General features: G+C 36.5%; 1 protein-coding gene across 2 annotated transcripts; it reads right to left on the bottom strand.

The window, feature by feature from the left end:
- Positions 1–4,974: 4,974 nt before the first annotated feature.
- Positions 4,975–7,224, bottom strand: LOC111024000 (small ribosomal subunit protein uS7). 2 transcript variants are annotated; one of them, XM_022301550.2, is made up of 5 exons: positions 7,055–7,224; positions 6,839–6,930; positions 5,627–5,898; positions 5,331–5,534; positions 4,975–5,241 (listed from the first exon to the last, which is right to left on the bottom strand). In XM_022301550.2, exons 2-5 carry the CDS (start codon positions 6,926–6,928, stop codon positions 5,187–5,189), a joined length of 621 nt encoding a protein of 206 aa, XP_022157242.1. In that variant the 5' UTR covers positions 6,929–6,930; positions 7,055–7,224; the 3' UTR covers positions 4,975–5,186. The 2 variants fall into 2 exon arrangements, with proteins under 2 accessions (XP_022157242.1, XP_022157243.1); XM_022301551.2 differs by having other exon boundaries at positions 6,839–6,959.
- Between the last annotated feature and the right edge of the window lie 18,163 nt (positions 7,225–25,387).

Raw genomic sequence — 25,387 nt, forward strand, 5'->3', positions numbered from 1 at the left:
TGATCCTAAACTACGATAAACACTAATTTAAAATTTAGGTAGATAACGGATTCGTTTGGTAACGTTCCTGTTTTTCAAGTCTCTGTTTCTTTATTTTTTATAAAGAAAAATGAATTATATGTTCCCAACATCCATGAATTCAAGTATGATCAAACAATATTTTTATTTATTATTTTGGAACAAATGAGAAATGAGAATAAGAAAAAAGAAACTTGTTTTGGTTATTTCCAAAATTTATATATAATTTTGAAAATGTTCCTAAAAAATGAGAAACAAGAAGCATAGTTAGTTGCAAAATGTTTCGATGTCTTAAGAAAATTGGAAACGAGAAACAAGAAATAAGAACGTTACTAAACATGCCCAAAGTAGCTTATTCATGTGTCCTAGTAAAAAGCAATAGCTCACCCCTCGCTGTGTTGAAATTTATGGATTTGCTTCAGTAGAGTCGGTCATTCTTTTTTATATATCTTGGTTGATTCTTGTACTTTTCTTGGAACTGAGTATTTGTCGTTAGACTCACAGCTCTGATACCATACCAATGTGGAAAAATAAAGATTGATGTTGTAAAGTACTGTTTTTAAAATTATAAATGTAGTAGTTGAAGATTAATACCATATTAGGATCCATTATGGAAGAGAAGACAACTCAAATGACTCCTTCCCACTTTTGCCTTTTAACTCCTCATTCCCACACTTGCCCTAACTCTTCCTTCCTAAAATCAAATAAAATTTGATTCAATTAAGTCTCAAGCCCATGAAGCCTCGTGCGCCTCAAGCTTTCCGCGTCCCTCTTCGGCGTACACAATCTTTGGCATCCCTCTTCCCACTCTTGCTTATCCAACAAGGGTATTCATCAATCGATTTTGAATGTTGTTTAAATAAATGAGGTTTAAATAATTGACCGTTTGTTAGGAACCTCTAATATTCAAGGGATTTTGTTGGACACAACCTGTTTTTAGGACACCTTGTAGATATGGTCAGTTGGGGAGATTATATTGAAAATATAGTTTAGATTAAATAATAAATAATAAAAATATTGTTAAAATTAGATTGTACGGTAGTTTAATTTGCAAAAAAAAAAATTTAAATAAATTTGCAATCTAAAATCTCATCTTAAATTTCAAATTTCAATAAATTTAAACACAGACCTCAATTATGATGTTTCAATAAATATCATTAGTACCTGGAACTTGTCTATTCCGATGTTTTTTAGCTCAATGTAACCATTTTATTGTTAAATATCTAAAATTTATTGTAAAAAAATCAAGAACATCCAATTAGATTCCCGTAGAACTAATTGATACTTATGTGGTACTGGTTGATACTCATTAGGAACTAATTAATTTTAACAATATTAGGAATACGCATTCGTATTTGTTGGTTCTACAGGACGAATTGTTTTTGAGGCTTGATTCAATGGTTGAATCTTGTGGAGTTTTCTTTTTTCGTTAATAATATAATTTTCTAAGAACTGGGTTTGCTGCAATAGGAAGATTCTTTCGAGTAATGTTTCAGTAACTCATGACTAATTCTCATATATCAAGAATTAAAATGCAACTTCTTAGAATGTAATAATCGTGGCATATTAGTCATGAATGTTGATGGACAAAGGATAACCCAGTCAAAATGGCCATCTACTCTATAGAATCTTATATCTACCCCGTCGTATCAACGTCTCTGGCTTATTTTGTGACATAACCTCTAGTAGCCATATATTGACACATCCATCGTATCTCTCCTTAGGTAAATATTAATATATGTTTTCTTGATTGCTAATATGCATTTTTTATTTTGTTGGTTTTGGTTACCTTTTTGTCATATTTTATGCATTGATCTTTGTTCCGATTTAGTGATAAAGAAAGATTATGTGATGCAAAATATGACTATTTTCTGCATATAGTTTTCAATCTATTTTCGGCGTCTGAACTTTCACTACCCCCGTAGATGGTGTTATATACGAGGTCAGTATCTACAACTATGTCGTAGTCGCTGCACCTGACATCTGCCAACAGGGATATGACCCACGCCACGTCCCTATCTACTAACAGCCTCATAATTATCGACTTCCCAGTACCATATCTGAAAAGTGAAAGACGTGTAATTTTTTTTCTACTAACAGCCTCATAATTATCGACTTGCCAGTACCATATCTGAAAAGTGAAAGACGTGTAATTTTTTTTCCTTCTAGAAAATGAAGATCTCTAGAGATACATTCACAGAGTTGTTGTAGGGTGAAATCGAATGGAATTGAAATGTGCCCGCTAATTAATCCTTGATAATTGTTGTGCTCCTCCCAACTAAAATCGTGGCTAACAATGATCGCATAATGTTCCCCCCTTGATTGATTTAATTCTTGAAAAAATGTAAAAATAAAATGGGTGGGGATTAATGATACGTTGTGTAAGAATGTTAAAGAAACACTGTATTTAAGGTTGTTGATGATAGTGGAATGTTCAAACCAATTAGTTAGGTTTGTTTAAAAAAATTAAACACATTTTAAACTTGTTTTAATCATATATGTAAAGGTGGTTTCAATATTACCTATGATATAGGTAGATTTTGTGGTTTAAATTTTGTGGAAAGATTTTAGGAATTATGTAGATTTTGTAGTTAAGGTGGTTTCAATATTAACTTTGCTAGAGGAGAGATTTAAGGGAATGTAGGAGGCATAAAACGTGGATGGGTAAAATGGAGAAAGACTGCAAGGGCAATATAGGCATGAAATGTGTAGAGGGATAAATAAAGAATTATACACCTCCCCTAAAATCTAGAAAACCAAAGCTATGTCATGTAATTTAAAAAAACTTTGACCTAACGATAACCTGAGTAGCCATTCCTAAAGATTTCCCTTTTTAAGAGGAGAGATAATAGCCCATTCACCTCTAAAATATTATTAAAGAACTCCATAAAATCCAATCAGCAAATTAACTTCCACATCATCCTACTGTTAGTCAATTAACAGTTGAAGGACAATTTAAAGCATTTTCTCAAACTTCTGGATTGCCCTATAATATCTGCATAGATAGGCTAAAATTTGACTTCTCATTAGTAAAGAATAATTTTGTCTTATCACCATTAAATATTGACAACTCATTATTTTTTAAATTAAATCTTGGAAAAAATACACTTTTGGTCCCCAAGGTTTGGAATAGTTGTCTATTTAGTCCCTACAGTTTCAAAATGAACATTTTTATTTGGTTCCTCAAGTTTCAAATAGATGCTTTTAGTCCTTGAAATTTAATAAATTGTTCTTAAAGTTGACTAATGTTAAAATGAGGTGGCACTTAAATCGCTACCGGATAAAATATATTAATTTAGTAATATATTTTTGGATGATTCCACTCTCCCCTTTCTTTTATCTTTTTATCTTTTTTTCCAAATTATCTTCCCCTTCACCTTCTCATTGTCGTTGTGAGCGCCGCGAACGACGGCCGTGAACTACCAGCACTTCTAAGCAGTTCGCGATGGTCAGAATCTGGTAGCAAAAGGAATGGGAGCCTAGCCAAGTGTCTATGCAGCTAAGCAGGATCGTCTTGGTGCACCGAGGCACCGCTATTAGCCATACCATACAAATTAGGGCACACAGCAGCGCCGCCAAAATCACCACGAAGTCCGATTCAAAGGCCACGACCTCAGGTTGGAGGCGCCAATGCCTGAGACGTATTCGCAGCCAGAGCTTTGATATAGCGAGTGCAGAAATTACAGAGAAGAAGAAGCGAAGATAGTGAGAAGAGGAGAGGAGAAGGTTACGAAAAGGGAATGGACGATTTGGAGTATTAGAAAGAGGAATTAGAGAGAGTTACAGTAGCAAAAAATGGGAGTTTTCATGGAATAGTTCATAATCAGAGTGGCAGATCTTGGTTTGACTGGGTTGTTTTATCGTCTGTGTGTAGTGGGGGAGGATGGGATTGGAGTTTTCACTGTTTCTCACTCTCACACTTTTGTTAGGTGTAAAGAATCAGAAAATGGCGGGGTGGCGAGTTCACCGGAGAAGGAGAGGAAGAAGAATGTGAAAAAGGTGACAAAATATTAATATATTTTGTCCAATCAGCAATTTAAGTACCACCTCATTTCATTAGTCAGAACAACTGAAACAGGACAAAAAAATGTTCATTGTGAAGTTGGACTAAATCGACCAAAAATATATTTTTTCCTTAAATCTTTGAAATGGTGGGTAAGGACAACTAAATATAGGCTTTTACAGTAGACTAGTTATTGACACAATTACAAATTTTATAGATTTCGGTCATTTATGTAAATCAAAGGAGAAATGTTTTTTGTTTTCTTGTGTTTTTGGTTTTTGTTTTTTAGAGAATAGAGACATGGGATGTTTGGAAATGGAGAGGACATTCAGAGAATGAAGATATTTGTAGAGAAAAAAATAATCAGTCTCCAAATATGCAACTCGTTCATAATTTTTTCAAGTTTTTTCACAAGTTACCTCAATGTATTAAAAAATTTTAATTGCAAAATATGTTAGAACTTGGGGATAGAAAGTTGATGTAGTAATTAAATTAATGTTGTGTCAGCTTTTTATTAACAAAGTTTAACCAAAACAACCTAATTGAGAGTTTTTAAAACCATTAAGAAAATTTAGGATATGTTTAGTTGGAAACTTAGATTATGTTCGACTTTTTTATGTTCTCAGTATTTTCAGATTCATAATTTAAAATTTTTAAGATGTAAAATTACATTAAAAAATACAAACTTTGATAATATATTACTTCATATTAAATATGAATTCATTTTATGTTTGTTAAAATTAAAACATGTAAAATAGAATGTATTCTAAATTAATGAAAGGACAACTTTCATTCCAAACATATAAGAAGAACAAAGGACCATACCGGATTCTTAAAATGTTCGAGGATCAAAGGACTATTTGGTATAATTAAATTCTTCAAAGAGAGTACAATATTCAGTGTTCTAAAACATAAGATTAAGGATTCAAAATAGAAAATACCACACAAGTCTATAAACGCAAATAAACTTCAGCAATTTACTCAAAATTGAATATAAACTAATATCAATATCAATGCTCTTAATTCTTAATCCTTAATCAAGTATTGGATGAAAGTTTCGTCGCTAGGAAAACGAAGCAAAACATTGACGACAACCATGTCTGTAAAACTTGGGAAAGAGCAAAAAAAAAAAAAACATAACTCATCTTTTTCCCTCCAATTATCCTTAACGATTGGCCTTTGCAACTCTCTCAATCTCATCTTTTTTCTTGATGGCATAACTGCAAGAACAGACAAAAAAAGAACTCACTGATATGCTGTTCAAGGATGGATGAGAGATCATCAGTTCAGTAAGTGATATAATATTTACCTATTTGAAGAGCCCTTTGCAGCATTGATTAGTTCATCAGCCAAACATTCTGCAATCGTCTTGATGTTTCTGAAGGCAGCCTCACGAGCGCCGGTTGTGAGAAGATATATTGCCTGGTTTACTCGTCGCAGCGGGGATATATCTACAGCTTGACGCCTGACGACACCAGCTGAACCAATTCTAGTAGCATCTTCTCGGGGTCCACTGCCAAATTGTAACGAGCATGATTAACCAACCATGGTATAACGTAAATAGAACATTTCATTGATTGAACTCAGTGGATCATATAAGTATACCTGTTAACAACAGCATCGATGATAACTTGAATTGGATTAAGATCAGTTAGTAGATGAATAATCTCCATTGCATGCTTGATGATCCTCACAGCCATTAATTTCTTCCCGTTGTTCCTACCGTGCATCATAAGCGAGTTTGTAAGTCTCTCCACAATTGGGCATTGGGCCTTCCTGAAACGCTTCACAGAGTAACGACCTGCAGTGTGTGGAACATAAGTTGCATGCTTGGCAGGTGCAACTCCAACATAATCCACCAGAGAGATGTCGTTAACCTGAATCGTCACACACAAGGCGTAAAAAAATGTACATGGTATTACAAGCCAAGTTTAAGCCAAATAGTACAAACCAACCACCATTGTACCACACAAAATTAGCAAATACAAATTATTAAAAAAAGAAAAAGAAAAGAAAAGCTTCTCACTGTGACACTATCTGATCATAACTCGCAAGTAAAATGAAAAGTGTAGACAATGGATTCAAACCCTTAATTGTTTTCTCCCATTACAAGAAACAAAACATCAACACTAAAAAAAGAGGGGGAAACATAAACAAATACCAAAAAAAAGACATATCTTATTGTTCCCATCAAGGGACAGTACAAAAGTTTGAACTGCAAAACTCAGGCATTTAGAGCCAGTTTGGTGACGTTACTGTTTCTTGTTTTTACTTCTTCATTTTTAATAAAGAAAAAATGAATTGGAGGACCCTAACATCCATGATTCAAATATGATAAAAATATCTTTTTATTTATGTTTTAGAGTAAGAAAAAAACTTATTTTGATTGTCTCCATACAATTTTGATAATGTCCCAAAAAAAAATGGAGAAACAAGAAACATAGTTGATTGCAAAAATTGAAAACGAGAAACAAGAAACGGGAACATTACCAAACGAACCCATAATAATTAATCACACAAACAAGTTGCAAAGTCTTACAAAGTACAAGGTAGGATGACTAAAACTTGGAGGAACGATTTGAATCTCAGTACAAACAATTAGCAAGTAATTCACCAAAGAAATATGTCAATGGACACACTATATAACAAGCCTACCATACTGAATGAACATTGAAATCCAAAAACGAAGCTATGATGGGAAGAACACGGAACAAACATCAGAGAAAAGCCCAATAATTGAAAAGCAGAATAGCATCAGAAATTGCATAGAAATCAACATGGCATCCAAACAAAGCAGTTAAAAGAACAAAATGTAACCTGGACATCATCAAAGGTCCAGCGGTTGAAAAGCTTCACATCGTGGTGAGACTCGGTGAGTTCCTGAGCCGCTTCGACCGCAACTTCCATGTCTGAAACAATCACAACTCAGATGCAAGAACTACAGAGAGAAGAGAACAACAACAAAAGTAGTCGTAAAAATAAGGTGTAATCTCGTGTGGAATTGAGTTGATTTCTTCTGAAACAAACAAGTACCTCGTGTGACTGAATGAGGCGAAGAAAGAGAGCTGACGGCGGCGACCGGCGACCGGTGACCGATGACCGGTGACGGGTGACGGGCGACGGCGAGAAAGATGGAATTGGACTATGAGATTGAGAGAGAGGGATGAGCGGCGGCAAAGACTGAAACCCTAAGTTCTAAAATACCAAAACATAATATATATATATTTATATATTTATATATTTGGTTTAGTTCAGTCCGGTTCGGTTCTGATTTGAACCGATTTTTTTGGAATTAATCTGTTCTTCAAATTGTAGCGTAACCCAGACGCACACTTACCTCACCAATTCAATTCAATGAGAAACTCTTAACAATATGCCTTGGCAGATCCAGAATTTTATGACATGCAACTTGGGTTTATATATATATATATAGTTTATATAAATTACAAGTTTATCTATTAATTTTAAAATATTAAATAAATTTATGTTTAATACGTTTCTAAATTTTAAAATGTGCAAAATAGGTTTATGAACTTTAATTTTATGTTTATTGGATAATTTCTAATAGAATATAGATAAATTAAACAAATATTGAAAATTCAAACTCCTATTATATATTAAATTGAAAGTTTGAAGATCTAAATGACATTTTTTAAAGTTCCGGAATCTATAAGACAATTTTTAAAGATTTAAATTATCTATTTAAAAATATGACCAACAATTAAAATTCATAAGATATACATGTCTAAATTATTTTTTTCAATGAAAATAAAAAATTATATAAAATTATAATTTATATGAAAAAATAGTTTTATAAAAAACTTTGTACGACTTGTATAGACTACACAAATTTTAATTAAAAATTATAAAAATAATAACAATCAAATCTATAAATTTTAATGATTTATAGTGAAGAAAAAAATATATCATGTACAATAAATTATTTTTTCAATTTTAAAGATTGACATATTTATATGAAAAAAATATTTCAATTTTTTCTATAAAAATAGTGTAGAATAATAAACTCTATTATTTTTTCAAATTTAGAATATTTACATAAAGAAAATTTCCAACTTTAGGAGTTAGGACTGGATTAAATAGGAATCGCGAATTTTATTATTTTTCCTTTTTAAAAAACTGGAATACTTATATAAATAAACTAAAATAAAAATGAATTATTAAAATTAATGGAAGCTACGTGTCACAATCGCACCTTTTCAAAGCAGCTCGAGCGATTGTGCGGCACTTGCTCTAGCTTAAACGAGCAAGTCAGCCGGGAAAAACTGTAAGTTGCGGACAATCTCGGTCGTGGGTCTAACCTCCACTCACGTTTTAAGAGAAAATTGGTTTTAGAAAACATGAGAGAGAAAAGCAGTTGAAAACATCTTTAAAACAAGCATTGTAGACATTGGATGCAAGAAAGCTTTGATTGCAAGAAAGTATACAACACTTGGTCGGGGGGAGGTTTGATGACTACTTGGCCCCCCCTAAGGTACATTATAAGGCATTTTTGGTGTGGCAGGTGTAGACGTCCTAAGTGGCGAGGAGTCACTCGGTGGCCTACAGGGCCCGTGTGAACTCCGATTGGCTTGAAATTTGGCGTGCTTACATATCTTACTAATACACACCTAGTTCCAAAGCCGCTCGGCCAACTTCCACCTACAACCCCAAAAACCCGATACAAGAAAATTACACTAGAAAGCTTTAAAGACATGAAAGGAAAGCGAGTGGTGAGGATGGTTTGGACATGCGGCCATGGGTAACACACCCTGGACAAGCATGCCCACAACATTCTCCCCCACTTAAACGGTTGACGTCCCTGTCAACTGCTGCAGCTTGAAGTCCTCGATCTTCGTCTTCCAGGCTTCAAGGTCTTCTTCTCGTTCCCAACTGGTCTCTGCATCAGGTAGGTCCTTCCATTTGACGAGGAATTCTCGAACTGTTCGAACGAGTCTCCCCACCTTTCTGGTTCTCTCTGCAAGGATCTCTTCTGCTTCTTTGTCTTCCTTCCATTTGAAGTCGATGGCAGGCCGCACAACAGCATTACGTTTGTCATCCTCGAGGTCGGGGTGGTAAGGTTTTAAATTGCTCACATGGATCACCGGGTGAATCTTCATCCAAGCTGGTAACACCACCTTATACGAGACACTCCCCACCTTCTTAACGACTTCCACGGGTCCCTCGTACTTTCTCACGAGTCTCTGGTCTTTGCGTCCTCGGAAACGAATCTGTTCTGGCCTCAGCTTGATAAGAACTTTGTCGCCTACTCGAAATTCGAGAGGGCGTTTCTTGCGGTCGGCCCATTTCTTCATATGCTTGGAAGCTTTCTCCAAATATGCTCGAGCAATTTCTGTCCTCAGCTTCCATTCCTTTGTGAAGTTGTGGGCTTTAGGACTTTTCCCCGCATACGGGTGGTCAAGAATATGTGGCATAGACGGCTGTCTTCCGCACACAATCTCAAAGGGGCTCTTTCCTGTTGAAGAACTTGTCTGGCCGTTAAAACAGAATTGAGCCACATCTAACAGCTGGACCCAGTTCTTTTGTCTGGCATCGATGAAGTGACGCAGGTATTCCTCAAGCATGCTGTTGAATCTCTCTGTCTGACCATCAGTCTGTGGGTGATAACTCGAGGAAATGTTCAAGCTTGAACCTAGAATAGAAAAAAGTTCCGTCCAGAAGGTTCCTGTAAATCGGCCATCCCTGTCGCTAACGATGCTCGTCGGAACTCCCCATAGCTTTACTATATGTTTAAAGAACAGCTGCGCCGTCAGCTCGGCGGAACACGTCTTGGGAGTCGGAATGAAAGTTGCATATTTGGAAAATCGATCAATAACGACAAGAATGGCTTCATGTTCTCCTACCTTGGGCAAGTGAGAGATGAAGTCGAGCGACACACTCTCCCATGGTCTCGTAGGAGTTGGTAGGGGTTCAAGCAACCCTGCTATTTTAGTCCTTCATACCTTATCTTGCTGACAGATAAGACAGGTCTTCGTGTATTGCATCACATCTTCCCGCATATTTGGCCAAAAGTACCCCTTTTTCAGCAAGGCGCAAGTCCGTTACCACCCCGGGTGACCAGCCCATAGAGTATCGTGACACTCATGTAGGAGTTTCTTTCTCAGGTCTCCCTTTCTTGGCACGTACAGTCTGTTTCCTCTTGTAAATAATAGGTCCCCTTCAACCCAGAACTGGCGGGTCTTCCCGGTCTTAGCCAGCTCGACCACAGATTGGGTGGAGGGGTCTTTTGAAGATACTCTCTAATGAGGTCACGGATCGACCCGTCCACTTTGCTGGCGTGAATGTGGGCTAACATGCATAGGGCCGCATGTTCTCCTTTACGGCTAAGAGCGTCGGCAGCTTGGTTGGACTTTCCTACCTTGTGTTCGAACTTAAAATCAAACTCGGCTAACAATTCCTGCCACCTGGCCTGTTTGGATGTTAGCTTAGGCTGATTGAAGAAGTGGCAGATTGCACTGTTGTCCGTCTTTACCACAAAATATGAGCCCAACAAGTACTGCCTCCAAGACCTGAGGCAGTGAACGACTGCTAGCATTTCTTTCTCTGATACGGTATAACGTCGTTCCGCATTATTCAGCTTGCGACTTTCGTAAGCGATCGGGTGACCGTCTTGGAGAAGGACACCACCTAAAGCGTAGTCTGAAGCGTCTGTTTCTACTTCAAACGGCTTCGTCACGTGGGCTAGCCCAAGTACTGGGCCTTTCATCATGGCCGCCTTTAGATCTTCGAAGGCGTCCTGACTTTCCTTCGACCACATCCAGGTCATTCCTTTCTTCAGTAACTCTGTCATTGGGGTGGCTCTCCTTGAGAATCCTTCGATAAATCGTCGGTAGTAGTTGGCCAACCCTAAGAAGGAGCGCAACTCGGTCACAGAGGTAGGGACTCTCCATTCTTGGATCGCCTTTACCTTATCTGTGTCCATACCGATCTGCCCTTGTTCGATCACGTGGCCAAGGAACGTGATCCGCTTTTGTGCGAACACACACTTTTCCTTCTTTACGTATAGCTGATTCTGCCTTAGTTTGTCGAAGACCAACCTGAGATGGATCTGGTGTTCTTTCAGCGTCGGACTGTATACCACTATATCGTCTAGATAGACTACCACAAACTGGTCGAGATATTCGTGAAAGACCTGATTCATCATAGTACAGAACGTGGCAGGGGCATTCGTTAATCCAAAATGCATCACGAGGAATTCAAAAGCCCCATACCTCGTCACACAAGTAGTTTTAGGCTCGTCACCCTCTGCAATACGCACTTGGTAGTAGCCCGACCTGAGATCCAATTTCGTGAAGTATTTAGCTCCGTGTAATTGATCAAACAGGTCGGTTATGATTGAGAGGGGATACTTGTTGTGAACCGTGACTTTGTTGAGGGCTCTATAGTCAATGCACAGACGCAACGTCCCATCCTTCTTTTTTTGAAACAGCACAGGGGCTCCGAAGGGAGCTTTAGCTGGGCGGATGAACCCAGCGTTTAACAACTCATCTAGCTGCTTTCGGAGTTCGGCTAACTCTGGTGGAGCCATCCGGTAAGCATTCTTTGCTGGAGGTTTAGTTCCTGGAATGAGCTCGATTTCGTGGTCAATCCCTCGTCGAGGAGGTAAGGTCTTCGGTAAACTATCTGGCATTATGTCAACATACTCTCTCATGACAACTTGAATTTCAGGTGGGACATCTCTTGTCTCCACCGGCTGTTCGACCATCGAAATGGCCATAAAGGTAGGTTCCTCCCGGTTGAGGCCCTTCTTCAACTGTAACGCGGATATCATCCTTATGCCACCAGGTTGTTTGATGCTAGCTGTGACCACAGTGGGATTATTACTAGTGACAATCATACACTTGGCCAGGGGCATCGGTATGACTTTATGTTCGATGAGGAACTCCATCCCCAGTACAACGTCGAAGTCGTCCATGCGAACTACTACGAAATCGACACTGCCTGTCCACGTCCCTAATTTCAGCGTCACTCTTTTAGAAACTCCCACAATGGGTAGAGCTTCGGAGTTGACGGCCTTCATCTTACCCGTATCCTTCTCAATAGTCAATTTCAGTCGGCAGGCTTCCTGTTCTGATATGAAGTTGTGGGTTGCACCCGAATCCACCATGGTGCTCTTTGCAGGGTTACAATTGATCGTAGCATCTACGAACATAAGCCCCTTTTCAGACGTTCCTTTGGGTCCATTGACCCTCTTTTGAATGGCAGATAGGAATTTTAACGCCCCCATTCTAGGTGTTTCTTCGTCTTCTTCCTTCTCACAATCCGTTCCAACTTCAGGTTCATTGCACGACTGAACGGATGCTTGAAGGGCAGTAAGGGCAGCTCGGTGTGGGCATTCAGCTACCCGGTGGGGACCTTTGCACAAGAAGCATGATATCGGCCTTTGAACGTTTTGACTTTGTGGATAGGGTCCTCGGGAAGGACCAGGATTCGGGCCTTGAGGTCTCTTGTCAGCTCCCCCACTCTTTGGGGTAAAGGGTTTGAACGTCTTGTTTCCCCCAGTGGGGTTTGTAGCATTCTTTTTTGGGTGGGATGGTTCACTGCTATAGTCTAGCAATCTTTCGGCAGAGGCCATGGCGGTGGCAAGGTCTTGTACCCTTTGTTCATAAAGCTTGGTTCGGGCCCACGATTTCAATCCTTCGATAAAGACGAACACCTTGTCTTTCTCTGACATGTCGCGAATATCCAGCATCACGGCAGAGAATTGTTTCACGTAGTCCCGGATTGTTCCAGTGTGTCGGAGTTCACGTAGCTTCCTTCTAGCCATGAACTCGACATTGTCGGGGAAGAACTGACCCCTCAATTCTTTCTTTAGATCATCCCAGCTATTGATCGTGCATCGACCATTCTGAATGTCGTTGACTTTAGATCTCCACCACAACTTTGCATCATCAGTAAGATGCATGGTGGCCAAAGTCACTTTCATCTCTTCTGACGTTGTCCCCGTAGCCTTGAAGTATTGTTCTACGTCGAACAGGAAGTTCTCGAGATCTTTTGCGTCTCTATTGCCATTGAATGGTTTGGGCTCTGGGACCTTCAACTTGTTGAACCCCATGTTCGCTTGGTTGGGAGCCTAATTTCCCACGACTCGCATGGTTAGGTTCAATCTAGTGCTTATTTCAGTCATCTCAGCTCGAAGGGTGTCGATGGTTACTTTGAGGTCTTCTGTCATTTCGTTAAACAATTGCATCATTGCCGAATGCGAGTTGTTTAACTCTCCCATACGTACTTCTATCTGTGTGTTTGGGTTCGTGGAACTATCTCCACGTTCAAAGCTACCAGGACGCATAGCTTTGCTTTCTAGGGTCTCAACCCTCATGGCTATATCTTGTATCGGCAACCCGTCTACACGGGCATTCACTGCGTCTATTTCTCCAAACTTCTCGGAGAATTCATCAACTCGCGCCTCCAGCAGACGGAGGGAGTCTGAGACTTCTCTTAGGTAGAGAAGTTGTTCTTCTATCTCCACCAGTCGGTCGACGTGCGACTTGCTCAGTTGTTTTGTCGCCGCCATGGTTCCGGACTTTTTCGGGTCGAGGAGCTAACCTGGCTCTGATACCACTTGTCACAATCGCACCTTTTCAAAGCAGCTCGAGCGATTGTGCGACACTTGCTCTAGCTTAAACGAGCAAGTCAGCCGGGAAAAACTGTAAGTTGCGGACAATCTCGGTCGTGGGTCTAGCCTCCGCTCACGTTTTAAGAGAAAATTGGTTTTAGAAAACGTGAGAGAGAAAAGCAGTTGAAAACATCTTTAAAACAAGCATTGTAGACATTGGATGCAAGAAAGCTTTGATTGCAAGAAAGTATACAACACTTGGTCGGGGGGAGGTTTGATGACTACTTGGTCCCCCCTAAGGTACATTATAAGGCATTTTTGGTGTGGCAGGTGTAGACGTCTTAAGTGGCGAGGAGTCACTCGGTGGCCTACAGGGCCCGTGTGAACTCCGATTGGCTTGAAATTTGGCGTGCTTACATATCTTACTAATACACACCTAGTTCCAAAGCCGCTCGGCCAACTTCCACCTACAACCCCAAAAACCCGATACAAGAAAATTACACTAGAAAGCTTTAAAGACATGAAAGGAAAGCGAGTGGTGAGGATGGTTTGGACATGCGGCCATGGGTAACACACCCTGGACAAGCATGCCCACAACACTACGCAAACAGGGGCTCAAAACTTGGATTTTCAAAAAAAAAAAAAGGGCTCAAAGCTTCGAACTCGGGCTGCGCCACCATAACACATAAAAATTATTAATAATTTATACACAATTTAATATATATTATTAGTTCTGGCGCTCTGGAAGTATATGAGCTTAAGACGAGAGAAGTAAAGAGTGGCTTGAGAGAGAATGACGTACTTTGAAACGTTAGAGGCCCTTTCTATTTATAGCTTTTGGTTGCAGTATGAACGGGTCCTTGAAAAGTCAAGGGAGGCAGTCAAAGTCAACTTCCACACTATATTCCGCTCTATAATGGGACCAATGTATGTGAAAAAATGGTAAGTGAGTCCTCCATGACTGAAATCCGTACTATGGTGAGGCCTAAAGTGGTACCATATTGATGGTGGCTCAATATGGTGGTGTCTATAGATGGGTTGGCGACCCAATGGGCCGCACAAAAATCAGGACCCACATCCTTGAGATGGTGGGCCGCACATGACCTCCCCCAACCTCTTATTGTGCGGCAGGGGAGCTGATGCTGCACAATGCGCAACATTGAGCCACGCAATAAATGGCCAGTGCACTTGGCTTTGTGCGCTGTCATTGAGTAATGTTTTGGCCCAACCTTCCTTTATTTTTCTATGCTTTAGTCGGCTCAATTTGATACCTAATATCTATATTTTCATGTTCGTAATGAAAAGAGGAATTTAAGAGGGTGGCTAAATTTTGGGACCCACTTTAAAAAATAGCCATTAGTTTTAAAATTTACACAAATGGCTAAAGGGTATTTTAGGAATTTTACAAAATATGGTGATTTTCCAACAATATCCTTTTCCATATTTTTTTTGGGTTTTTCTTATTTAAGTTATTTATTTTAATTATTTTATTTTGAATTTCAGTTAATTTAAATGATTTGTCATTGTTCTATTGTCTCTCATCTCATCCTTCTGCCATTGTTCTACTGTATCTTCTTCTAAGCTCCCTCTACTTAACTTATTTGAGCGCATATCATTATCAAATTAAGTTTCTAAATATTCTTTCGACGTCGATTTATTTATCTTCTCTTCATCTATAGGCTCACCATTCATCCTTTCATTCCATTCATCAAACTTTATATCATCATTTTTAAACATTTGATGAATTATTAAAAATCGAATGTCAATAAATGTATATACCAATTGAAGAATTATTAAACTAAGAAGGCAATATATTATGCAACTCAATTATCAAAATTAGAAGGTCGATAAATGCATATACCAATGGAAAAATTATTAAATTTATAAATACATGTATATATCACTATGCGACTGAATTACTAAAATTAGAAGGTCCATGTAAATACCAGTGATGTCAATACATGTATATATCACAATGCAACTCAATTATCAAAACTAAGAGGTCAGCATATGTATATATCAAAATTTAATTCAATTATAAAAATTAGGAGGTCAATGCATGTATATACTAAATGTACTAATTGTACTAATTGAAAGAATATCAAAATTATGAGGTCAATAAATGTATATACTAATTGAAGAAATATCAAAATTAGAAAGTCACCAATAACATGTATATATATACTATATAAAGTAGTTGGATTTAAGTAGATATACTTCTCAAATTTGATTTTAAACGATACATTTATGTGATTGGTCAGCCATTCTTCTCCCATTAGACTTGTAAATTCTTTGCTATTTTTACTTCTCTCTTCCAGTTCTCTCCCTAGACTTTCTTTTACAGGGGTGGGGCACTGAATGAATGAAATGAGTGGAGATCTTCCTCCCCCTTGTTAATTACCAAGAACTTCGTTGCCACTAGTGGCGAAGAAAAAAATCCTCCCTAAATTACAACAAAACAAAAAACAAATTTTATTTTTAAATTCTCCCTAAATTATGGGGAGACAAATAACAAGCTTTTAAACCTTTACTTTCTTCGTTTTCCATTGTTCAAAGTCCTAAATTACGGGAAGACAAAGAACAAAATACTGCTGGACTTACCTCCTTCGAAAAGCTGTTGAAGAGGCAGCTGGACGACAGTGGACTGCCGGTCGACGTGGGGTAGATCTCGTTGTGACGACACGCGGAATGTTGGGCGGCAGAGCGTGGACCAAAATTGGGTGACGAGTCATACACTGATGACCTGAGTGCTGAATGGAACGAGGAGAAACTGACCTGAAATGGGTCGAAACTTATCGGTATCGGACGGAAGTAACTGACTGGAATATGATTGATCGACTGCGTGAGTGGGATGGTGGAGGACTGTAGGTGGAGATGAAAGTTGGAGGAGGGATGGAGATGTGGGGCAAAAAGGAGAGATTGCTACAATACAAATCCTAAATCCAACTTCTTCAAACAAAAGGTTAGGATTCATAATTTTTCCTAGAAATATTCATATTTACCCTTCTTATTTAAGAATTTTAGATTTTAAATCTATAAATTTCAAAATCTACCTTAACAATTTTTTTTATAATTTTTAAATATATTTTCAAAATCTCCTTTCAAAATATAGAGTATCAATGTTGAGTGGTTTAAATTTGATTTGTCAGATTGTTTTATTATATACAGTTGATTCCCTACTATTAAGATTTGTTGATTTTGTTATTCGTTCTATCAAATAAATCCTTAAAATTAAGCATGTATACCTAATTTGTTACAGAGGTATATTGGTCTAAAATATTTATTCATGATTTAAAAAAATTGTGAGTTAGCTATTTATGCAATATCTTATATGTTTGGCTATTTTTAAAACGCGTTATTTATTTTAGCCATTCCTATAGTTGCCCCTAATGAAAAATGGCCAAAAGTCTCGTATACTTAAAATTGAAAAAAATAAAATCAAAATGAAAGCCAATTGATTTAATTAAAAACGATTTTAAGAAATAGACGGTTTTAGTTTAGTAGGTGAAAGTTAAGTAGGTTGTAGGTGTCAAGATTTTAACTGGATTAGTTATTTTGGGTAAAGTTTGGCACTAAAACAAAATAATAGAAAATTAATTAACTCAAACAAAATAATATTCGAAAGTTTTAAACAAAATTTGAAGTAATTTTTATAAGCTTAATATTTAAAAACGAGAAACAAAAAATCAAATAGATATCGAACATAGCATAAATTTTTAGTTTTTAAATCTTGGCTTATATTTTGATAACGTTTTTTTTAGTATAAACAAAACCAATGAACACATAGTAGAAATAATGTTTATATGTTTTTTTTTCTTCAAAAACATGAAACTAAAAAACAGAATGGACTTTACATGGAGTGACGAACACGATCGAGGCAAAATTGGATGGATCGTTCGAGATTGGAAAGGTGCTCTAATCAATACTGGTTGCCGAGTAGTTGACAAGAAGTAGCCAATCAAGTTAACTTTTTTTTTTAAAGAAATAGTTGTATTAAATTAAGCCACAAGGGCTATTTTGAAGGGAAATCACTCTTTACAACATCCAAAATGTTGGGTGTGTTGCCCTAAATTCGTAGTTTGTATTTATGTTAAAATCAAATGTATATTCAATGAAGTTTTATTCAATAAATTTGTTGTTGAATTCATAGCATTGCATTGTCCAAAATCCAATAAACTAAACATCCAAGGTTATTTTAATGTAACCAGGAAAGTATATATATTGGGTATATATTTGATATACTAGGTATATATTTGATATACCCCTGATATACGAGTGGATAATGTCCCGTGAATAACCTAAATGGTTTATAGTATATGGATAAGGCTGGGTACCTTATCCTGACAACACTATGGATACGACCCACTTGTAAATATTACAGACGACTCGATCCAGGTCGTTCGTGTGGAGACATGCGAGTGGAGGTATCTTATACAATGAGTTTGTATAAGACCGGACTGCGAAATAGACAATCTTTAGATGTAACGTCGTTGACTAACAGATTGTTATTTCATAGGATGACCAAACAACTCATTCTCAATCCTGAGTGAGTTATGGACTCCTGCTCGTGAGGGCTTGTCCTTTAATCTGTATGGGTGAGAGTGGCCTGAGTTGCCGACTCAATACTTCTACCATTTTGGGGACGAGACCGAGTGGGGAGCTGGGAACATAACTTCACAAGATGAAATTCACTCCTCCCCGACGTTAGGGGAGTAGATGAGTGTTCTTTTAAATGCTGACTCCGGGACTTGAACAAGGGGCCCCACCCTCTTATTGGCCCTTGAGGGACTTCCGGTTATTGGTTGGACCATAACCGAGTTGTTCATTAGAGGAGTAGTGGTATTAAAGGAGTAAGATGTAACTGAAGGGTAAAATGGTAATTTGACCCAACTTGAGTTACGAGCACTCGTGAAGGATTGACTTGTCATTAATGATCTTATATCCATGGACATGAAAACATTCTGCAGTGAGAAGAGTGCAACTGCGGGTCTTTAGTGGAGTGACCCGTAGTTAACGAATGTTGATTACCTCGGTCAATGAGTTTGACCGATTAATCTCGCATCGTTGGAGCTTCTAATCTGTAGGTCCATTAGGTCCCCTTGCTAGCTCATAACGGGTAAAACGAGGATCAAGTTTTTGGAAGAATTTGAACTGTTCAAATTGCTCAAGGGAATATATGTATATTGATACATTATGATATATAGTTAATTCTAAATTAAAAGTATATATTATGAGAGAAATTATTTGAATGAGATTCAAATAAAATTAATATGAATAAGATTCATATTAAAACTATAGGTTAAAAATAATGTGCATAAGATGTACATTAGAACTATAGGTTATACGAGAGAAATGCTATACAATATGATTCTATTTATGTGATAACATAAATAATTAAGTGTTAATTATTTGATATATATATATATATATATTAATTAGATTAATAATTAATTAACATTTATTAATTAATATGATTAAATAATTAATTAATTAATTATATATTAATTATATATATATATATATAATAATAATAATAATAATAATAATAATATTATTATTATTATTATTATTATTATTATTATTATTAATATTAACACTCCCCTGCTTAATTGTAGGGGAGTGGGGGCAGTTATGACGAAGAACTCCCCCACGTCATAGGTGGTTATTTGCAGAATTGTTCTGCATTTAGAAACGACGAAGAACTCCCAGTAATTCTCTCGATCAAACTTAATCTCTCTCAATTCTCCCAATTATTCCAAACGAATTGCTCCCACAAGCCCGATCTCGGTACTCAGAGGATAGCACGGAAGACCATTTGGTGTTGTTCTGGAGATTGAATCATTGAAGAAAAGTTCTTCAAAGGTAAGGGAAAAATTATTCCCCTGTATTTTCATCTTTGCACATTTGTTTTGCTTTCTAAAAAAATCATGAACGAAGATCCGCTTCCGCTCCGAGATTCACATCCTATCACAAAAGCCATTGAGGGAAATTTGTTTGCCAAACACACATGGCTACAGGAGAAAAAGCCTTTAATTTGCCAACATATGAGCATATTTACTGCAACTACGAGGGACATGGGAGAAGGAGACAAACTCAAAAGATAAGGCAAGAGCTTCCACCTCCATCAATCAGTTCAGTTCATCACCTAAAGTTTGCAATGCTCCCTAGATCAAACGAATAGCCACAAGAGAGTTAGATTCAACTGTTGGGAGAACTAAAACCCAAAACTTAAAAGCTTTTATAGATCGAGTTCTCATTTTAATTCAAGAGAATTAATACCAAATAAGCGAAAGCGTACCTTGATCCATAATTAAACGTTGTTGAGTGGTAGGGGATCTTCCAAGTCTAAACGAATCACAAATAAACCTGCTGAATTTCAACAATACCAAGAAAAAGGCATTTTCACTTTTCTCTCTTTGAAGGGATGAGAGAATAACAGACGTGATCTTTCTAACTTGGGGACCATAACCCCTCTGTAACCGACCAAATAATTACTAGTCGTTACAAGGTTTAAATATTTCCAATTTAACCCCTCAACAATTTGGAAATTATTTTGTGGTATCTATACATTTTAACCATGATCGTTTTATAATTACTCAATTGAACCAGAACTTACACATAATTATATCACTTCTCCTAGTATAATTAAATAGCAAAACACATTAAATTAAAATATGTGTGGCACCATATTGTTGAAAATTCCAACAATCTCCCACTGGACCACATATGTAACCTAACAAATGCGTTTGACTTTATGCGCTTCAAATTTTCTATCGTAAAAAGGAGTAAATTTAAACAAGCTACATTATTAAGGATCAAAGAGGCATTCGTTGCAATAAAACACAACTAAACCCATCATTGGTCACAAATACAAATATAACTAAATGACATAGATCAAACCATTGATGTATAGCATGGAAATTACATGAAATGTGATCTATACATGTCTATTTCCAACTGGTTCTTTCTTACTTAAGCGATATCAAAATCTTTAACCTAATGAGGCAAAGTATAATGAACTTAATTTGCATATTTATGATCAGAATCCAAAATACATAATACGTATGTCCAAATCAATCTTAGAGCAATACAATCTCCTACTGAAACATAATTTTTTCATATCCAATAACACCCATATGAGCCACATGCTCATGAAAGATGAAAGACTTTGGGTGGTAATGTTTTTGCAAGCATATCTGCTGTTATGGAGCATGTCCCAATGTGCTCTGTAGATTTGTGTCTACTATGCACTCTTTCCTTCACAATTAGAAATTTATGAATTCCTAATGTTAATCAAATATAGCTTATTTACCGTCACATCAAGTAGTCTTTCAACACCCTCTAAAATTTGCAGCCATGTGACAAAAAAACTTGTAGCTAGATTCCATAATTGGATAATGTTAAATATAGCTTGAGGTGGATCTACCACTATTTTGGCATCCAACAAATAAGAGTCAGAATAGCCAATGATCTCAAACTGATCTGATCTCTTATATGTGAGCATATAATCTTTGTTCTTAACAAATACCTTACTACCTCATTTGACTGCTTACCAAAATTATCTATATATGGGTTACTTAAGTATCTGCATAACATCTCAATCAAACAGGTACATATACTTGAGCTTACATTAGATTCCTTATTGTCGATGAATAAGTAACCTTTCTCCATTTTCTCAACTCCAATATTGTTTTGGGCATTAATTGAGACTAAATTTGCTTTCTTAGTGACAAGGATGTCAATAAATTATTTTAATCTCCTTTATACTTACTCCCACTGAACTTGCGATACGCACGATTATCAACAATTTTTATCTCAAAACCTAACGAGATAATAACTTGATGACATTTATATAGTATCCAAAGAAATAATTTAATTTTTGAAGGAACAGAAAGATTCCATATAGATTTCCATTGATCACCTTAATTAACATTGTTAGTGACACATCACTGCACTTAATTAAATGCATAAAAAGCTTGTACCCACTCTTTACACTATAAATCCCTCTTTTAGCATAGTGTCATAACCAATAGTCGTGAAGGCTACAAGGACTTATAGGAATAGGTAGGATAAGATCTATATCTGCAATACAAAAGAAATTAGAGACTAGCTAGATTAATGTCTAGTTCTCCTCGTTGATTAATGAAACCAGCCACTCGAACATCATCATTCCCATTAATAGTAGTAATAGGAAGGAAAGCAAGGGGCCTTGGAATCCATGGATCTGAGAAAACTCTTATAGAAGAGTCATTGGCAACACGAAGCCGCATACCTTTTACAAGAAGATCTCTCCCCTATAAGAAACCTCTCCAAAAGTAAGAAGAGTTTTTGGAGTTCAGAGCATGGATAACATATGTGCCTTGGAAGTACTTGATATTCAAGACTTTGGAGACTAGAAGGTTTGCATTCTGAAGCACAAGCTAAACCTGTTTAGCCACCAAGCTTGATTAAAACCTTCTAAATCCCTGAAATTTAGACCACTGAGTTCTTTAGGAAAACACATCCTTTCCCACTTCATCCAGTGAAGTTTTCGAGTGTCATTGATTGAACCTCACCAGAAGTGAGCGAAAATTTGAGAGATATCAGTGCAAAAACCTTTAAAAAGGCAAAAGACACTCGTAGCATAAGATGAAATTGCCTGGCCAATAATCTTAATGAGAACTTCTTTACATCAAACTAAAAAGAAGGAAGGCTTCCATCCTTACACAGCTTTCTAGATTTTGTTTTTGAGGAAATTCCAGTCCAAACCTTTCCATCTAGTGAAGTCAGAAGACAACCTAAGATATTGCCAAAATCATTCACCAAGTTGACATGAATGGTTTGAAGATATTTATGCCTCTCAGGGTGAACATTAGGAGAGAAAAGAAGGGCTGATTTTGAGAAATTAATGCACTGCCTTGAGGCCTTTCCATAAAATTCGATAAGTCCTTTAAGAGTTAGGCATTCGAACTTCGAGGATTCCAGAAAAATGAGGCTGTCATCTACAAAAAGGAGATGAGAGATACAAGGACTATGAACTTCAAACTGAATATCTGTAAGATGACCCAAGCTGTTAGCATTATTTATCAATGTAGACAGGCCTTCTGCGCGTAGAAACAGGTAGAGGGAGAGGGTCACCCTACCTGGTTTCCCTAGAAGGGGAGAACGAATCCCTTGGGGGGCCATTTATAAGGATGGAAATTGACTGTAGAAATATAACATATAATTTGCATAATTCATCTATCACTGAAACCCATCTTTCTCATTAAACATTCAAGATAAGCCCATTCAACTCGGTCAAGGCTTTGCTAAGGTCCAACTTGAGGGCTGTCATACCATTCAAATCGAATTTATAGCCTTTTATAAAATGAAGACACTCATGGCCAATATTGACATTATCCGAAATAGCTCTGAAGGGAATAAAAGTCGACTGTGCACGAGAGATTACTAAACCAATCACATTCTTTCGACGATTTGTAATTGATTTAGGGATAATCTTATAGGAGATGTTGCACAGACTTATAGGTCTATAATTACAAACTGACCTTTACTGTTTGACCTTCGAAATAAGACACTCATACTTTTTTCCCCTTTTGGAATCAATCAAACATGATAAATAAATATCTTCGTATCATTTTAATACCAATTGTAACAAGCACAAATCATAAAAACATATAAACATAAAATTTCACTTTCCATAAAAATGCAATAAACATAAATCAATAAAATATATCATTACAAAATAATAAAACATGAGACCCCTAAATAAATGAATCATATAATAAAATTGCACAATGTGAATATAATAAATTGTCAAACAATTTAGCACCAAAATTTCTATAGAAAGCTTCAAATTTCATTCCAAAAAAAAAAAAATTGAAGGAGACTAACAATCAAACCTTCATATTTTTCAAGAGACATAACTCCCCCTAAAATTAAGCATACTAATATATATATATATATATCTATGTATCTATCAAGATGTTTCAAGATTTTCATACTAATACTAAAATGTAAATATTATTCAATAACTAAAACAATCATAATAAATATGATATAGCAGAAAGATGCCAATTTCAAGAGATGAAATATCTAAGGTCATAACAAATGTTAGAAACTCAAATTGACTTTAAACAAGATATAATATTTTGTTTCAAACAAAAATATATCAATTTCATTCCAATTATACCAACTGTTAAATAATATATATTACTTATTCTAGAGAATAAACCAATTTGTTCAAATAATAAAGACATCAATTTTAAGCAATGAAAACAAACAATTCTATTAATCAACCAATAGGGATTCAACAAACTATTAGAACGCCCCCTATAAAAAGAAATTTAACCATTAATTCCAAGTATCAAATAGTATTAAACATAGAGGTTTTTTTTATCAAAAAATTCAAACAAAGCAAGTAATTTATTCAATCTCATATAACATAACAAAATTCAAAAAAAGTTAATGAAGAAAATTAACACTCCAAGCATCACTGTCAAACAAACTCCTCCAATAACAAAACAATTTTATTTTCAAATTTTAATTTAAGCTCCAATAATAACTAAAAAAAAATATTCAATGGATAAAAAAAAATCACAATGATATTTCTAATATCACAATATATATAAAAAAAAATTCTTCAATACTCATTTTGGAATAAATAAAATTACCAAATGAGATCATTATCCATTTGAAGCACCAAAAGTATAGAGGTTTGTGTAACAAAATTAGTTTTGATACTGAGTTGTTAGTATAAATAGATTGTTAATTTTGTATGTAAATTAGTTTTGATACTGAGTTGTTAGTATAAACATATTGGTAGTTATAAGTCACGTTATATTTGTACTATTCCTGGGTTTTTTAGTATTCAAGGGAGAGCTGCAGATACTTTTTTTTTAATGAGAAATAGTACTCATTCATTCCTCCATATTTTGTTTCTAATATGGTATCAGATGTCAACATGACTTTTGTTTTCTAAATTTCCCACGCTCTGCCACCTCTTTGTTGGGTGTGTTGCCCTAAACTCGTAGTTTGTATTTTCTAAAAACAAATGTCTATTTAATAAAGTTTTATTCAATAAATTTATTGTTGAATCATAGCTTTGCATTGTCCAAAATCCAATAAACTAAACATCCAAGGTTATTTTTGATGTAATCGGGACAGTATATATACTGGGTATATAGTTGATATACGGGGTATATAGTTGATATACGGGGTATATATTTGATATACCCTTGATATATGAATGGATAATGTCCCGTGAATAACCTAAAGGGTCTATAGTATATGGATAAGGCTGGGTACCTTATCCTGGCAACACTATGGATACGACTCGCTCTGTAAAGGTTACAGACGACTCGATCCAAGTTGTTCGTGTGGAGACATGCGAGTGGGGGTATCCTATACAATGAGTTTGTATAAGACTGCGAAATAGACAATCTTTAGATGTAACACCGTTAACTAATAGATTGTCATTTCTTAGGATGACCAGGCAACTCATTCTCAATCCTGAGTGAGTTATGGACTCCTGCCCGTGAGGGCTCGTTCTTTGATCTGTATGGGTGAGAGTGGCCTGAGTCGCCGACTCAACATTCCTACCATTTTGGGGACGAGACCGAGTGGGGAGCTGGGAACATAACTTCACAAGATGGAATTCACTCCTCCCCGACTTTAGGGGAGTAGGTGACTGTTCCCTTAAATGCTGACTCCGGGACTTGAACAAGGGGCCCCACCCTCTCATTGGCCGAGAGGGACTTCCGGTTATTAGTTGGACCATAACCGGGTTGTTCATTAGAGGAGCAGTGGTCTTTGAG

This window comes from Momordica charantia (assembly GCF_013281855.1).
Source record: "Momordica charantia cultivar OHB3-1 chromosome 7 unlocalized genomic scaffold, Mcharantia_2.0 BLBB01000007.1, whole genome shotgun sequence".
In the NCBI taxonomy this organism is placed as follows: Eukaryota; Viridiplantae; Streptophyta; class Magnoliopsida; order Cucurbitales; family Cucurbitaceae; genus Momordica; species Momordica charantia.

Coding starts and splice junctions, on each gene's coding strand:
- LOC111024000 (XM_022301550.2), bottom strand. CDS start 6,928: ATGGAAGTTGCGGTCGAAGCGGCTCAGGAACTCACCGAGTCTCACCAC. Junction 5,899..6,838: donor GGACCTTTGATGATGTCCAG/GTTACATTTTGT, acceptor GTGACGATTCAG/GTTAACGACATCTCTCTGGT. Junction 5,242..5,330: donor GCAAAGGGCTCTTCAAATAG/GTAAATATTATA, acceptor CTGTTCTTGCAG/TTATGCCATCAAGAAAAAAG.